The 17,538-nt window shown below is 38.1% G+C and overlaps 1 protein-coding gene across 1 annotated transcript; it reads left to right on the top strand.

The window, feature by feature from the left end:
• The first annotated feature begins 134 nt into the window (after positions 1–134).
• On the top strand, positions 135–5,386 carry cenpt (centromere protein T). Its single transcript, XM_051092394.1, is given in 14 exon segments — positions 135–363; positions 766–865; positions 956–1,088; positions 1,175–1,268; positions 1,341–1,483; positions 1,633–1,732; positions 2,180–2,328; positions 2,405–3,211; positions 3,329–3,563; positions 3,565–3,662; positions 4,067–4,166; positions 4,248–4,394; positions 4,496–4,600; positions 5,005–5,386. Coding segments are annotated over 14 exon segments (2,430 nt in total). The 5' UTR covers positions 135–274; the 3' UTR covers positions 5,135–5,386.
• The last annotated feature ends 12,152 nt before the right edge of the window (positions 5,387–17,538 follow it).

The following is a 17,538-nucleotide window of genomic DNA, read 5'->3' as shown; positions in this document are numbered from 1 at the left end:
TACTTCATAAATCGATTTGGGATTTGGATTTGAAATTTTTTTGTGCCGCCGAGCGCCCCCTTGAGTGCAGTAAACGCCACTGCCAATGAAAGCGACTGACAAAATATCGCGAGATTCACTTGAACCAACGAGCGGGAGCTGTGAGACTTCCATTTTCAAACCTCAGATGTCTGAGTTGACGATGTTTTTCTTTGTTTACTTGAATTCTAGGGTTGTTGACGTTCTGTAGCTTGTGAGAATAATTAATTTTAGTGATAAACTACTATAAGAAACGATGGATTCAACAGAAGACGATATTTCTGCTCGGGTTTTGTTGAGGAGAGTCCTGCACACAGAGCTACCCAGATCTCCAGTAACCAGAAGGTGAATTTATTTCAAATGTCACTTAAATTGTCTAAACATAATTTTACGTTTTTGCGTACTTTTAAATGATTTTACGCGAATAGTTTATGAGAACGCAGATAAATTATATAAACAGATGCGTAACGTTAAGTTTATGACTAACGGCTAAATACAAATATGGTATAACGTTAAAGGTATACTAGCTGCAAACCGAAAGTGCTCAAGTTTCTATTTGTATTCATTGTTACCTTTTTAAAATGATTAGCTAAAACCATTAGACACAACAATGCAAAACATCCATATAAAGTGAATTGTGATTTTCATCATTTTGTTAACGTACGTTATTTTCCTCTGTGAAGTTTGTGTATTGCTTTTATTTGAGTGAATAATATGTATCTAATATATATTTAATATGTTTTTCAGTTCAACAAATGTACGGCGGAGCATGAGGCTGAAAAACACCCCTGGACTGGAGAGTCCTGGATCTGCCTTACGCCAAAGACTCAAGAAGAAGCTCCATGAGGTACGCATAGTGTTTAAATAAGCAATCTGATGTGTTGCAAATGCATATTCTACATGATTACATCGCTAATATCTTCCTGTTCTGTTTCAGAGTGCCTCCCAATCACCTCTCCCTTCGCCAAAACGGCCGAGAACAACTACAAATCCTTCTGTCAAGGCCCTGTCCCCAATGTATGACGAGGACATGACCACTCGTGGTTTGCTCAGGGGGATCATTCAGATGGGTGAGTTAAAATTCACTGCCAAGGTTTTAGGAATAAACGAATAAAAATATCGTAAGTTACTGATGTTTCATCCATGTGTGTTTCAGAGACTGAATCATCGCTAGTGATGTCGGGTCAGCCTGCACTTCAAGAATCAGATCCAAATCCAGAATCAAGTGTATCCAGTGCTGGAGAGAGAACGTTAGTACCTCTTCAATCACATATGCTCGTAATCCTCTTCATGTTGTGTTCATGTGTCTGTGTTTTCCTCAGTGAAGGTCTGTCTGGAGTGGAGCTGTCTGATCTGACTCTACACACTGAACCCCTGACGCATGTGGTCAGAGGACTGAGCCGCAGAAAACCGCAGCGCATCTTCAGTGTGTCAGCATTCGAGAATCAGTTAGATCAACTTCCAGGTGCTTCACATGTTGTATTTGTTAGGAAGATGGTCTATGTTTGGAATTGTATACTGGCGTAATGCATATTAATTGGAATATTGGCACATAATTTGTCACATGTTCAAAAAGTCACTCAGTTTCATTTAGGTCTTTTTCTATATTTTCAGACAGCACAGAGGATGTCTCACATGTCTCGCATAAAGTTAATGTCTCTCAGGAGAAAGCAGATGCTTCTCAAGATTTGGATTCGTCTTCTGGCTCAAAAAGGTAAATGCTTTATCCATTATTTCCCAATAGACTGGTCTAGTCACTAAAACTGGTTTTAAGAAGTAAATATAATTGCTAGCTTGTTGTTAAATTTATTAGTCAAGTAAATATAGTCGAGTTTAGGTTTTCTTACAAATTTAGTCACAGTGAAAAGAAGACAGACTGGCTGTATTAAACTTTCTTTTGAGAAAAATATTCAGCTTACATGGTTGCAGGTGTTTTCAGATGATCAGTGCTTGGTTTGCACATGGATGCTGGGTTGTGGAGACTGAGTAAAACACCGGTCTAAGTTTAAGAGAAAGGTTGTAGATAATTATGCTTAATGCAGAAAAGTAGAAATAATGATCATAATTAAAATACAGTTTATCTAACTGTAAGAAGATGTAATAATTGATTGCATGATTGAGGCATTTAGAGTGTGCTTCATTCAGATTTCTTTTCTGTCAGTGGGCTGAACCTGACCTTGAAGACCCCATTTGTCAAAAAGCACACTGAGAGGGCGGGGCTCCAGAGGAAGGTGTCCAATCGGAGGCTGCCGTCTGTGGACGCGTTTGATGAGGCTGTTCAGAGATGCTTGGAGCAGGGCCCTAACCAAGGTTTACATAAACTTAGTCTAAAATTTGGCATTCATCCTAGATTGTCTGTATCTAAAATTGTTTCTCTCCCCTTTAGATCACTCTGTATTTCAGGATGGAAAAACTCTAGAAGATTCTTCGTGGCAGAAGTTCACACTTGGCCTCAGTGACGTCACAGAACTGTACGTCCAGCCTAAAAAAGACGACACAATGGGACCGTCTGCAGAGAGTGAGAGAGAACATCAGCTTGAGAGAGTCAGTGAAATTCCCTACTCAGAAGCTTTAATTCAAGAAGAAAAGGATCATGAGATGGAATCACAGGATGATGAAGAGGTAGTGCCTTCATCCCAAAATGATGAATTTTTGGGTGCAGAAGATGATATTGTACTTGCTCCAACGCAGGCGATGACAGAATCAATTCCCGAATCTCATGAAGTGGAGCCACAAGATCGAGAATTTGTGGAGGAAGTTGAGATTGGGAATGTTGTGGAAATTGAATATGAGGCCGTTGTGGAAACTGAGGATCAGAAAGTTGTGGAAATTGAGGATGACAGTGTTGAGGAAGTTGAGGAAAACGTTGAGGAAGTCGAGGATGAGAACGTTGAAGAAGTTCAGGATGAGAACGTTGAAGAAGTTCAGGATGAGAACGCTGAGGAAGTTGAGGATGATAACGTTGAGGAAGATGAAGATGAGAATGCTGAGGAAGTTCAGGATGAGAATGCTGAGGAAGTTCAGGATGAGGAGGTTGTTGAAGCTCAACATGAGACCCCAGACACCTCACAGTATCTAGAGCGAATAACTCGTAGAGCTCACCGCTCAGAGGGAGGAGGTGCTGTCTTGGGAATTCCAGCTGCCACAAGAGTAACAAAGAGTTTTGGAGCTGGATTAAATCCCAGAGAGAAAGGTGAGGACCATGAGACTACCTGAAGTGACAAAATCACAGTTCTTCACCAGTGACAGCTGAAATTAATTAATAACTCGGTTTATTTGTAGGCTAAAAACCTAATGTCTTTCTGTTCAGATCTTTTGGATCTTGTCGACGAGACCCGAGAGAGCTTACAGGACATTCCAGATGAAGAAAGAGAGGCACCGGGCAGCCCAGAGTTTCCTCAGCTCCACCCTGCAGCAGAGGTCAGTACAGAAGAGCAGAGGTCACAGCAACATGAGGCTAGTCTGACTGAGGACGATGTGCCAGAGCTTGCAGAAGATGAGGACGCCCCTGAAGAAGTGAACCAGTCCGAGGAGGAGAATGAATTGATGGACTCTGAACCAGCCAATCAAAGCCCTGAATTTCCACAGGAAGAAAGAAGAGGATGAGGAGGAGGAGGATGATGATGACGATGCTCGTAGTGCAGGTGACTCACACTTTCACATCCAGTTCATCTTAGTAAATCAGTGCATTTGAATGAATTCTTTCAGTGAACTGGTTTAACATCAAATTGTATGTAGTGAATCAGTTCATTTGAATGAATCATTTAATGGACTGGTTCAACACCCAGTTCGTTTTAGCAAATCAGTTCATTTGAATTGATCATTTCAGTGCTCTGATTCAACAACCAATCCATTAAAAATTCCACAAATTCCCTTATCTTTGTACTAAAATAATTCAGTTTCAGTTATTATTATATATGTTAATTGTATGATTACAATTTTTGAGTGAATCATTAGTGAGTCACTTCTACCCAATTATTAAAAAGAACCATTCCATAACTAGGAAAAGTTGCATTAACTTTAGCATTGTTTTTTTCTGTCATTTCAGAACTGTCCATTAAAACTCCTGCGTTTGTAAGACAGAAAAGAGTTTTCGCAAGTCCTACTGCACAGACTACGCCAACAATCCTTAAAGAAGTGAATGCTGGGTAATTTACCAACAACATTCCTCTTCCCAATGTCCATTTTACACAGTCTCCTAATGCAAATTTAACACCCATTTTTCTCAGTCCTGCCCCTCAGGTTGCCAAACGAGCCCCCAGACAGAAGCGTCAAACAGGGGTCAATGTTCTTCCCAAAAGTTATGTTATGAGCGTGTTTAAGCACTTCGCCAAGACCAAGGTGGCCAGTGACGTCTACCCTGCCATTAATGAAATGTAAGCGCTCTGGAAACAATTATTCACCCTAGTGCAGCATGAATATTTGAAGTTACATCTCCTGCAATGTTTTGTGTGTGTACTTTTTTTATTTCTTGCAGTCTTAAGAAGTACTTCGAACGGCTAGCAGATGATCTGGAAGCGTACGCTACTCATGCCAAACGTAAAACGATTGAGGTTGAAGATTTTGAGCTCCTCATGAGAAGGTAAATATTAAAGAAATATTAAAGAATTTGACCCTCAGGCCATTCAAGATGTAAATTAGTTTGTTTCTTCATCAGGACATATTTGGGGAAATTTAATGTTATTTCACTTGCTCACCAATGTATCCTTTGTAGTAAATGGATGCAGTCAGAATAAGAGTCTAAACAGCTGATAAAAACATCAGAAGTAATCCACACCACTCCAGTCTATCAATTAACATCTTGTGAAGTGAAAAGCTGAGTGTTTGTAAGAAACAAATGCATTCTTTGATGTTATTAGCTGTTTGCACTCTCATTCTGACGGCACCCATTCACTGTAGGTTGTTCACTACTGACTATAACTTGTTTTTGTATATACTGTTGCAAATTTATCATGCTTAAGTCTTTGTTTCTCTTGTTTTTCTCAGGCAGGGCTTTGTGACAGACAACACGCCTGTGAATATACTGATAGAGAAGTATCTTCCACTGGAGTATCGGAAACTTCTTATCCCGGTGGCCACCAGTGGAAACAAAGTCATTCCAAAACAAAGAAGGTGAACATGCAGATGTGACGACCTCCTTAAACACTGGAGGAGGCTGTTGTGCATATCTGCATGTGTTCTTGTAAATATGTTCATATGTTAAAACAATAACGTCTTGATTTGTAAATATGAATATGTGTAATATATATCTGCTATTTGTTTAATGCAGCACAGTTAAGAAAACAAGCCTTCAGTTCTTTGTATTTTTTAGCGATTTATGTATATTTTCCAAAACGAACATTAAAAACCACATAAAAATTTAAATTGTAGTCCCTGTCTTACTGTGTGTGATTCATGTGCACACAATGTTTCAAAGACAATGTGTTTTTCATAAGCTTTCCTCAAAATAATTAGCCTCAGAAATGTTTATCCCATGGAAAAATATGAACTGCAAATATCAGCCGTGTTGGAAATTGTTTGGAATATGCTAGTTTGGATATACTACTCACCCTAATGTGCGGTATAAACTGTTTACTAACTTATTCAGTATATACTGTATACTTCCAGTTTTCTGTAAATCAATCACTTTTTTTGTCAATAGAAGTTGACAGTTTTGCACAGTTTGTTCTCATTGTATTTTGCATATTTAGTAAAAAGGTTAACTGACAAAAAGTGTATTCCATGCATGTAGTATGGAATATACTATGTTTGTCATACATGAAAAAATTATATTAAACAGGTATGTGCGTTTTACATATTTATACTGTTTTCCATCAAAATAAAAGCCAGTGTTTATCTAAAGTTATTTTTGCTTATTAGTATGGCTGAATTGCAAAGACACTGGTTAATAAAATAGGATTAAATACATAAAGGATATTTGTTTTAACATATTTAATTTTTGCAGAGTTGCGTCATATTCTGAGTTTGCATTTCACTGTTTTTATTAATTTTGAGGAATACTGATTCTGTTTTTTGTAAGTGAGATGAATTAATGCATGTTTACATTTAGTCTAGAATACAGTAACATCATGTTTACTCCCAATTTCCTGACAGGAGACTTGTCAATCAGTAAATAGGGAAAAAAAGTAACTGGCATTACTTATTTGAAAAAGTAACTCGGATATTTTCTCAGAAAATCAAAAGTAATGCATTACTTTACCAGTTACTTGAAAAACGTAATATTATTATGTAACTCGCGTTACTTGTAATGCGTTACCCCAACACTGATAAAAGCTGTGATATTTAATTAAAACATCCATAAATATTTAATATGTTGTCTTACAGTGCAGATTTATTGCAGTAGTAATATACTAATGCATTTATTTTGATTAACAATAGTAGCAATAATAAAACTAATAGCAATTATAATAAAACTAATTGTAAATTCATACCGAACGTGAGAAAAGGTCATTAATATGCAAAAAAAATCTAGAAATGTGTTTGCATGATGTATCCACTAGGTGGCAGTCACACTCCATCACAGGAGTTTAATAGGCGTGAAAGTATTTATTTTTTTTGTTAAACAGGCAATTGTTATAAAATGGATATTACCAGCCTTAGATAATGATGTCAATGCAACATTTCAACATATGTTTAGTATATACATTATAAATCTATAGTATAGTATTTACCTCTTATTTACAATATATCACAGCCTCTTGTACTGTATTTCTTAAACAGCCACTTTAATGTGATGCATTGATTTATAGAAGAGTTTAAGAGAAGTTTGAACAAAGCAACTAATGCACCATTTCTTAATCTTTCCCTCCAGCTTTTTTCCCTTCACTAATGACCGAAGCAGACGTGTGTGTGTGTGTGTGTGTGTGAGTTTTACAAGGCCAAGCCTGTTTTTGAGATTTGCAGCCCCAGACAGACGCTGGATTCCTGTTTCTTTCGAAAACTCTTTCAATATCTCTTGTCTTTATTTAGTGTCGGACTGGATTTAGATCCAGATTTTTCTGTCCCAAATCCGGCTCATGTTTCACACCGTTTTCACTGCGGTGTCACTATAGATCGAGTCGGTTATCCAGATGTTGGGTCCCTGTGGCCCTCTGGGGCCCCAACCTCCTCCTCCTCCTCTCCTTCTTCTCCTCCTCCTACATGCAGTGACCCTTCCACATTCTCCACAGTATGAGTCAGCAGTGCAGCGGCTCCAGCAAACTCCATCTATCATGTTGAGCTTCATTACAATGTAGCACTTAAACCAAACATTGCTCGAAAACGAACCTCTGACAAGCCAATCTGTTCTCTGTCTCCTTCATAAAACCACAAACGTGGGTCACACAGCGCCGCGGCATCCAGAACGCTCACGTCATCTCCTAGCGTATGACTCACCGGGTGAGAAATGATCCTCGATGTGGCTGGATCTGCGAGTGAACACGTGTGTGAAATTAGCTGACTTATTGTTAAGATGAGATTTTCAGTGATGGAGAGAGTGATGTGTAAAACAGAAAAAACACTCGATTTGTCTTTTAAAGTCAACAAACTTGGATCCTGTTTACTTTTACACAGTAATTCTAATGAAAAAGGATTATCTTTAGTCCAATTTAACTTTCTCCATCTCTGAAATGACTTTCACTTCAGCTGACATCATCAACCCCTCCCCTCCAAATACTTGGGATATAAAGACACTTTTAACCAATTCCTGATGGAAAAAGTTTTTTTTTTTTCTTGTGGAGAAAAAAAGATATATCACTTTATGTGAGTAAAATTGTTTGCAGATGTTTCAAGTTGACTTTACCAAGATTTGTTTTGTAGTTATCTTGAAGGGAGCGATCTTAGATAGACTAACTATATTCCACTAAGAAGTGATAATCCTTATCCCTATTCCTGTTTCCTTAAGGGGAGTATGGGCTAATTTGAAATGCATCCTGGAGAGAGATTTTATTTTGCAAAAATAATAACAGTAACATGCTATTTATTCATAATTCAGCCTGAGTCATTTTGTTTTGCATTTCTGTTTGAAACCCCCTACATGGTTTATGACATTATTATTTTTTTTCCCATTTGGAACGCATTGCAAGAATTGCGTTTTTTCCTATGTAAATGTGCGCTAGAACGGACTTGTTGGGACTATTTACGGTGTTGCCAAGTACGCGTTTTCCCGCGGAATAGAGCTTCGTTAATACTGTTGCCGTGAGTTGTTTTTCATGTCGCAACCCAATAACATGATATTTAGCCACTGGAACGCGAATTTTACCAGTGGAACTCCGCCAAAAACGTGTGTTTATAGCGATTGGGTTAGTTTTGAATAGCACATGGGCGGGTTTTGCTGTGAAAACCTGGCAACCCTGACTGTTCTGCAGCGTTTCGCGGATAACTGCGTTAAGCTTTTTAAAACAAACTTCCAGGCGTTTTTTGTTCGTTCCGCTGCGCGTTTTACGTTTTTAACCATAAAAACGCTTCTGTTAAAAACGAATTATAACGCTTAAAACGGATTTGTTTCTTTTCTCTTTGTTCGTTTCTGTGGCGTTATGTGATGTAGCCCCGCCCCCCGCTAGTCCTCATTGGTTTTCATATAACAAAATGTGTTCTGATTGGCTATTGTGGATGGACAAATTATTTGTTGCTGGGAAGTTTACACAATGTCAATTCGGGACAAATGTTCCTAATTTCAGAACTCTTGTACTATGTTTTTTGTTTGTAAACACTTAGTCTTGCACAAAAAAAGAATAAATGTGGTTTGCAGACAAGTACTGACAGAAGATTAGCTTCTGTAGACTGTATTTTTGACATTTTATGTAATTTTCTATTGGTGAGATGTGACATCAGCCTTAAGTCTTGTTCGGGACAATGTAGAAAAGACATTAGCAAGTCGTCCAGCTATCTGTTGTAAATTTGAAAGTCTGAACGGCCGACTCATCCAAAACAAGCAAGCACAAGAGTTGTGGGGTCCCTTGTTCATGGCTGGTCACTAGGCGCGGATGTTTTCGTGTTGTTCTGTATCTGTTTTTGCAGTGTTGTGTGAATGTTTTTGCTCTTTTGGCTGCAGTGGAAATTTCCGTGTAACTGGCGCTTTTTCTCGTCCGTTCCTGCCAGAACTTGGACCCAGTGGACCCGAACCAATTTCATCATCACTGCGGGACTGAGTCACACTTCTACTCAGCAAAGAGAGTAAGAGAAAGATCCGCTTGGCCAAAAATACATGAATACTACACACCAGATGGGAATAAAGTGAAAAGTAAATAGCAAAACAGAACGAAGGACAAAGATCTAGAAGGTTCAACAAAGCTTGCTTTCTGCGCTGACCTGGTCAGACCTTTGCACACAGACAAGCGCCACTCATGTTTTCTTCAAATATGAGATCTACTTAGTCATACTAACCGCATGTAATATTAGCTAATGCAATCTAATAGTTTAATATGGTTTTAATAACACGTTATTTGTTTTTCTAGGTTTCTGACGGATGCACCGTGACATTTAAAATCCCAACTTTCACAAACCACAAAAGTGAGTCACTACCAGAGATGGTGAGAGTTAGAACTATGCTCCACAGAGCACAATGTGGCCTCTGTTCACCGAGTTGACTTTGTAGTGTCCCCAAATCATTTTGAGTCTTTATACAGTATGTTTCCTCTCATAAAGATGCCACGGCCTAGATCCACACAGATTCTTTCTAGCTGGTCCAGGTCTGGAACATTCTTTAACCTTTTCCATTCTGATGTTTATCTCTCTTTAAAGGAAGAGTTAATTTAAAATGAGGCTATTTGTGAGTTTCCAAACCTGTGTGACCTTGTTTCATTCATGGAAAGCAAAAAGAGAAATTCTGGGTAGTGCATTTCCATGCATTTACAGAGAATAGGCACAGGAGTTTCCATGATTTCAAAAAGGATGCTTAAAGGGATAGTTCACCTAAAAATGAAAAAGTTACCCCTCAAGACATCCTAGATGTATTTGATTTTCTTCTTTCAGACTAGTATAATTTGAGTTATATTAAAAAATGTCCTGGCTTTTCCAAGCTTTATAATGGCAGTAAATGGCTGTTGAGATTCTGTAGTCCAATAAAGTGCATTCATCCATCATAAAAAGTGCTCCACAAATAATTAATTTGTTAGCCTGCTGCCTTAAAATTTTAAGTTCAGTTAACTAAAATAAGTTTAGCCAACTTGAAATGTTAAGTTGTACTAAGTAACCACTTAGATATTTGTGTTTGCTAAACTTAACAGATGGGTAAGTAACCCAGCTGCCTTAAAATTTGAAGTTGATTCAACTCAAATATCTAAGCTGTCACTTAGTATAATTTAACATTTCAAGTTGAATAAACTTTTTTTTGAGTTGACTGAACTTAAAATTTTAAGGCAGCCAGGTTACAAATTATTTTAAGTTGACTCAACAAATTATTTTTTTACAGTGCACACGGCTCCGGAACCTCCTGAAGGGAAACAATGCATTTGTGTAAGAAAAATATACATATTTAAAATTTTATAACGCGTAATCTGTAACTTTTGCTAATTGTTGTTCGCACAGTGTTCCAGCAGATAACGTAGGATGTCTTCATCTTTTGTGTTCTACAAAAGAATGAAATTCATTCAGGTTTGGAACAACATGAGGATGAGTAATTGATGACAGAACGTTTATTTTTAGGTGAACTATCCCTTTAAGAGGTTAATGACATCTTGGAGCGTTTCAGGCCACAGTATCTGTATCATCATGTCTTGCAGTAGACTTTCAGACCACCTCTAGCATACTGAGCGGTCCCGACCAATGACCGCATCCCCGCCCCCCTTCAGAAAGATGGGGTGATGGATGGAAAGTTGGGATGATGACTGTTTTTCCTCTATTTCGCGCTCTCTCTCTCTCTGCACCATGTTTCCCCCCTCCCCTAGTTTTTCTTTCATGTCCTGCTGAAGATATACAGTTTCCTGCCTGAATGTACACGTGGAACTCTTCTCATGTGCGTTTTCCCTTTATCCCACTTATATTCTATTTCCTATCCCTCTTCCTTCCCTTTCTTGTTCATATGTTCCCTTTTTAACTGATTTAGTTTTCATCTATATACAGTCATTCTCTCTGTCTCTCTATCCTAATTCCACGCAGGTGTATGAAACAAACTACTATTTTGAAAACTACTGTTTTGCAATGCACTCAATTTGACCTTTGGACTGCTATTACACACAAGCCATTAATATCAACCCACGGTCTTTATTATTTCATCAGACTGGCAAAAAGTGAAGGCTTTGTTTGCACAAAATTGGAATAAAAATGCAAAATAACAGTTTTCATTTTGATGAGGCCACTTACTGATAAATTAACGACGTGCAACATGATGAGATCATTTATTGTCGACATACTTTTTCACATCGCATTTATAAATTATTAAATTTAAATGATGGGGTCAGTAAGATGTTTCTTGAGGAAATCAGCATATTAGAATGATTTCTGAAGGATCATGTGACAATGAAGACTAGAGTAGTGATGCTGAAAATTCAGCTTTGGATCACAGGAATAAATTACTTTTTAAAATGCATTTAATTCGAAACTGTAAAATATTTCACAATATTTCTGCTTTTACTGGAGCTATGGCTCCCTGCCACCCGTTTTACTGCAATTGCTGCAAGATGTCTCTTTACTGGGAGAAAAGTCCTAATGGTTTCCTCTTGGGGAGTAATTTAGGATCTCTGTATGATGATACATTTACACTAATGACCTTTTACTCAATATGTACCCTTTCTCTCTTATTTTATAGGAAATTCTATATATATATATATATATATATATATATTTTTTTTTTTACAGGATTTTCTATGTGGGTATATCATGACTAATTTCTGGCTCCATCCACGTGTCTCTGAGCCCCAGACTTCTGTGTTTTACCTCTGCTTAACGGCTTCAAGATCTCAACTCCAGTGAAAGCCTTGTGTTTACCTTTCCAGCAATTTCTCATTGATTTAATTAGCCGTGATTAGTTGATGGTTGGCTTGTGTGATTGGTTGTTTGCTGGGGAAATGTTTTGCTCATGTTTATGCTGGCACAGAGTTGCCAAACCAAACCACCCAACCGCACCACTTCAAGAACCATGCAATGCAGAACTTAGTCTTAAAAAATTGCTATATGTTTTTTAGTCTGTGAATACTAAAATGTAGTGGTAAATGTCATTTAAAAACGAAATATTATCACTTTTATTATAATGACATATTTTCTGAAGACTACCACAATGCAAGGGTGCTGTGTGAGGTTGCCAGAGCTTTGTGTGGTTGCAAGGTGGTTTTCAGTGAGTTGCTAAGCAGTTTCTAGGATATTCTGAGTTGTTGCTAACTGATTTCCCTATTTTTTTTTTTTTTTTTTTACTATGTTGCTGTGCAGTTGTTTAGTTTTTTCCAGACAGTTGCTGAAGTGTTCTGAGTTGTTAGTGTGTTGCTACGCAGTTGCTAGGGTGTTGCTATGCAGTTTTTGGGGTGTTCTGAGTTATTGGTGTTTTGCTGTGCAGATGCAGAGGTGTTTTAGGTTGCGAGGGGGTGGCTATGCAGTTTTTCTGACTATTCTGAGTTGTTAATCTGTTGCTATGCAGTTGCTGAGGTGTTCTGAATTGTGTGTCACTGTGCAGTTTCTAGGGTGTTGCTATGCAGTTTTTTGAGGTGATTTGATTTATTTGTGTCATAGTGCAGTTTCTAGGGTATTTCTATGCAGTTTTGGCTGTGTTCTGAGTTGTTAGTGTGTTGCTGTGCAGTTGCTAGGGTGTTGCTATGCAGTTTTTCTGAAGTGTTCTGAGTTGTTAGTGTGTTGCTTTTTAGTTGCTAGGGTTTTGCTATGTAGTTTTGGGGTGTTCTAAGTTGTTAATGTTTTGCTATGCAGATGCTGAGGTGTTCTGAGTTGTTAGTGTGTCGCTGTGTAGTTGCTAGGGTGTTGCTATGCAGTTTTTTTACATGTTCTGAGTTGCTAGGGTGTTGCTATGCAATTTTTGCGGTGTTCTGAGTTGTTATTGTTTTGCTATGCAGTTGCTGAGGTGTTCAAAGTTGTTAGTGTGTCACTGCAGTTGCCAGGGTGTTGCTATGTATTTCTGGGGAGTTTTCAGTTAGTGTTTTGCTGTGCAGTTGCTAGGGTTTTGCTATACACTTTTTGGGGTGTTCTGAGTTGCTAGGGTGTTGCTATGCAGTTTTTCTGAAGTGTTAGTGTGCCACTGTGCAGTTGCAAAGGTGTTGCTATGCAGTTTTTTTTACATGTTCTGAGTTGTTATTGTTTTGCTATGCAGTTGCTGAGGTGGTCTGAGTAGTTAGTGTATCACTGTGTAGTTGCCAGGGTGTTGCTATGTATTTCTGGGGAGTTCTCAGTTAGTGTTTTGCTGTGCAGTTGCTAGGGTTTTGCTATACACTTTTTGGGGTGTTCTGAGTTGCTAGGGTGTTGCTATGCAGTTTTTCTGAAGTGTTAGTGTGCCACTGTGCAGTTGCAAAGGTGTTGCTATGCAGTTTTTTACATGTTCTGAGTTGTTATTGTTTTGCTATGCAGTTGCTGAGGTGGTCTGAGTAGTTAGTGTATCACTGTGTAGTTGCCATGGTGTTGCTATGTATTTCTGGGGAGTTCTAAGTTAGTGTTTTCCTGTGCAGTTGCTAGGGTGTTGCTATGCAGTTTTCAAACTGTTCTGATTAGTTAGCATGTTGTTGTCATGTGGTTGTTAAGGTGTTATTGGTGGATTTCAGTGTGTTGCTATACAGTTGCTGAGTATTCTGGGTTGTTGCTAACTACTTTCCCTCTTTTATCGACTTCCAGCTATGAAATAAGTTCAGAAAAGTAATAAAAGTAAGTCAAATGATTTAAGAAATAATTTATGTCTGAAGCACAAACAACGCAGGGTTACAGGCCAAAGTTTAATACTTAGTGTTAGAGGTTTGTTCAGCTCACTAACCCTCAGTAAGAGAAATACTACAGTAATGCTTGACTTCACTAATGAGATCAGTTGAGGAGTGATTCATGTATTGGTTATAAGGCTCTTGTGTACTGTTTGTATATTTGAAGGCACTTGTGAAATTTCATCAGGCAGCAGGGGCCTGAAAGAAAACCTCTCAACCTTTGATAGATATCCAGCTCTCACTGACTTTTTAAGGCAGAACCGCATGAATACAGTGAACCTAAAGCCATATTGATGCTAAATCAGGCAAAACCTCCTTAGAAGGTCATTGAGGGTGTAGTCTCAATGCATTTTTGTTGCCCAGTAGAAATAAATGCCCCCTGCTCACTCGCAAAGTATTTTCAAATGTGGTGAAGGCTGCCAGTGCAGAAATATTGAGTAATCGTTCAGAGTCGTCATTGAGGATGGGCAGTATGTAGGAGAGAGAGAGAGAGAGAGAGAAAGAAAGAAAGAGGTTCAAACATGGCAATTTTCTGGAAAGTGTTTGGTGAATATTGGTGTTGGCCGGTGGTTCAGACTCCCGGATCAGAGTGATGGGCTGCTTTTCTGCTGAGCCGTCAATCTTCACTCCATCTGCTGTAATAAATACAGTATGAGGTTTTTCTGTATGATGGTCCAGTTATTTCTCTTGAAAAACTGACTTCAGATGTTCTGATTTTCCCTTGAAATAACATTTGCTTTAACATCGCTTTTAAAAAGACACTTGTTTCAAGCATGACAGCTGGATGACATCATACATAATTGCGATTAATAAACTGAAAGAAATTACTTCATCAAAAGAGACCCAAAAGACTGTCTTTTTTTTTTTTTTTTTTTTTTTTTTTTTTTTTTTTTACAGTCTATGTTTTTAGTTTTAATTCAGTTATCTATGAATGTATTCATTAATTAATTTGACCTATTTACAAAATTATTTTAAAAGTAGTACTTTGTTAAAATCATTTAGCATACTGACCTGTAATACAGTGAAAATCACAAAAAGATGTGCGTCTAAAGATGTACATGTGTGTTTGTACTCTGCATGCTTTTCGTTGTGCATCCTTCACTCACACATTTATTTACAGTGGTGTTGCTGAGTGACGATCCAAACATGGCCCTTTTTCTACAGAATCCCCATCAGCTCTGCCTATAAATGCTGCTGACCCATATGACTCCACACACACATCTGGACTGAGGCAACTCAGTGCCTTTGGGATGTCCAGGTGCAGTTGGGAGTTTGAAGTGAATGAGAGAGAGAATGTGTCTGCATGAGAAAGACAGAGAAAGAGAGACATTAAACATGTGTTTTTCATGTTCAACGTTCAGTCTATTACTAATACACTCCTGAAAACTACATTTTTACATTGTCTGAAGAAAAAGTGAGTGGTGCTTACATATCAAAAAAAAAAGAACAGCATAATGCTATAACGTTCCTCTTCATAGGTTTTCTGAGTGTTACTATACTTTCAAATAGATTGTTGCTAGGGAGTTAATGTGACATTGCTGAGGTATTAATGTTGCTATGCAGTTTTTTTTTTTTTTGTTGTTTTTTTTTTTTTTTTTTTTTTTTTAGGTATGTTGAGTTTTTAGTGTGGTGTTCTGCAGTTGCTAGGGTGTTGCTATGCAGTTTTTTGAGGTGTTCTGAGTTATTAGTATGTTGCTCTGCAGTTGCTAGGGTGTTACTATGCAGTTGCTGAGGTGTTCCGAGTTATTAGTGTGTTGTTCTGCAGTTGCTAGAGTGTTGTTATGCAGTTTTTTGAGGTGTTCTGAGTTGTTTAGTATGTTGTTCTGCAGTTGCTAGGGTGTTACTATGCAGTTGCTGAGGTGTTCCGAGTTATTAGTGTGTTGTTCTGCAGTTGCTAGAGTGTTGCTATGCAGTTTTTTGAGGTGTTCTGAGTTGTTTAGTGTATTGGTCTGCAGTTGCTAGGGTGTTACCATGCAGTTGCTGAGGTGTTCTGAGTTATTAGTATGTTGCTCTGCAGTTGCTGCAGTTGCAGTTTTTTTGAGGTGTTCTGAGTTATTAGTATGTTACTGCAGTTGCAGTTGCTGCAGTTGCTGAGGTTTCCGAGTTATTAGTGTGTTGGTGTGCAGTTGCTAGGGTGTTGCTATGCCGTATTTTGAGGTGTTCAGAGTTGTTAGTATGTTGTTCGGCAGTTGCATGAGTGTTACTTTGCAGTTGCTGATGTATTTTAAGTTGTTTGTGTATTACTGTGCAGTTGCTAGGGTGTCGCTATGCATTTTTTAAGGTGTTGTGAGTTGTTAATGTGTCGCTATAGAGTGGCTAGAGTGTTAGAATACATCAGCAACTGCATAATAAGTTGTTTGTGTGTTAATGTGCAGTTGCTAGGGTGTTGCTATGCAGTTTTTGAGGTGTTCTGAGTTGTTAGTATGTTGTTCTGCAGTTGCTAGGGTGTTGCTGTGCAGTTTTTGAGGTGTTCTGAGTTGTTAATGTGTCGCTATAGAGTGGCTAGGGTGTTACTGTGTAGTTGCTGAGTTGTTTGTGTTTTTTACACTGCTACTGAGGCTGAGGTTTTTGAGTTGCTATGCAGTTGATAGGATGTTCTGGGTGTTCACTGTAAGTCTAAATTTGAGAAACACTGTGGAACTTTTATTTTTAAGAGTGACTGACTGGAAGGTCAAAAAAAGGGCCAATGGCAACAAACCCCTAAAATCTACAAGAGCTGTTCACTTTATTTATAGTCTGTTTGAGGTGCTGTTATAGCAGTAGTGCTGTATTTGTAGCTGTAGTGTGGGAGAGAACGTGTCTTCACACTCTTAAACTGCTTTTCAAAACCATCTATCAGTCTTTCTCTTTTTGTTTCCTCCCCTTCTCTACATCCAAGGCAAATGTTCCCCCCTTTATATCTTCCTCTTTGGCTTTTGTGTATGCATGTGTGTTTGTCTGATTTTTGGATGCAGAGACAGTGCAGGAAGCAGAGCCCATGATGACATCACCGCCCCTCTGTTCCAGCGCACATCTGGAAATGCTCAAGTTTCAGAACGAGAGAGAGAAAGAGAGAGAGAACAGCAAGAACGTGAGGGAAGAGTACAAACGATCCTGGCATATCTGCACCAACAGCACGGATAGGGAAAGAAGGAGGAGAGAATAGGAAACGAGAGAGAAATGGAGGTGGGGTGCTGGACACAACCAGGGTTTAAATTACCAAACCTCCAAATAAAGTCAAAAGCATAAGATTTTAAATACTAAATGGTTTTAATTCTACATATTAAACAGGCTGTGGAATAATTGATTCTGATTGGTCGATCAGAGAATTATGCGGTCAAATTTCCTCAGAATTCTCTTCAGATCAGATCATATTTCTCTTAGTCTTCTGTTTTAAATAAGTTTGATTTAAAATTAATATTTCTTGTTCTTTCATTTTATGTATTTTGTATTTTATGCATTTTCTAATGTTTAAATAGCCACAAAAATGTGGTTGTATCTGCATGTTTATATCTTTTTTGCCAAGTTATATTGAAAGTTTATTGAAGATTTTTGACTACAACAACAGGAATCCAGATACATTAATGCTTTCCATAAGAATTAGTATTGGGAATCTATTTCAACTTAAGTAGAGCTTAAATTTTTTTCATATAAATTATATTAAACCGATTTAAAAAATCAAGTAAAATGTCATACAGCTTAGTAACTGAAAAACATA

The sequence above is a fragment of the Labeo rohita genome, chromosome 21 (genome assembly GCF_022985175.1).
Source record: "Labeo rohita strain BAU-BD-2019 chromosome 21, IGBB_LRoh.1.0, whole genome shotgun sequence".
Taxonomy (NCBI): domain Eukaryota; kingdom Metazoa; phylum Chordata; class Actinopteri; order Cypriniformes; family Cyprinidae; genus Labeo; species Labeo rohita.
This window is presented reverse-complemented; position numbering and strand designations above follow the sequence as displayed.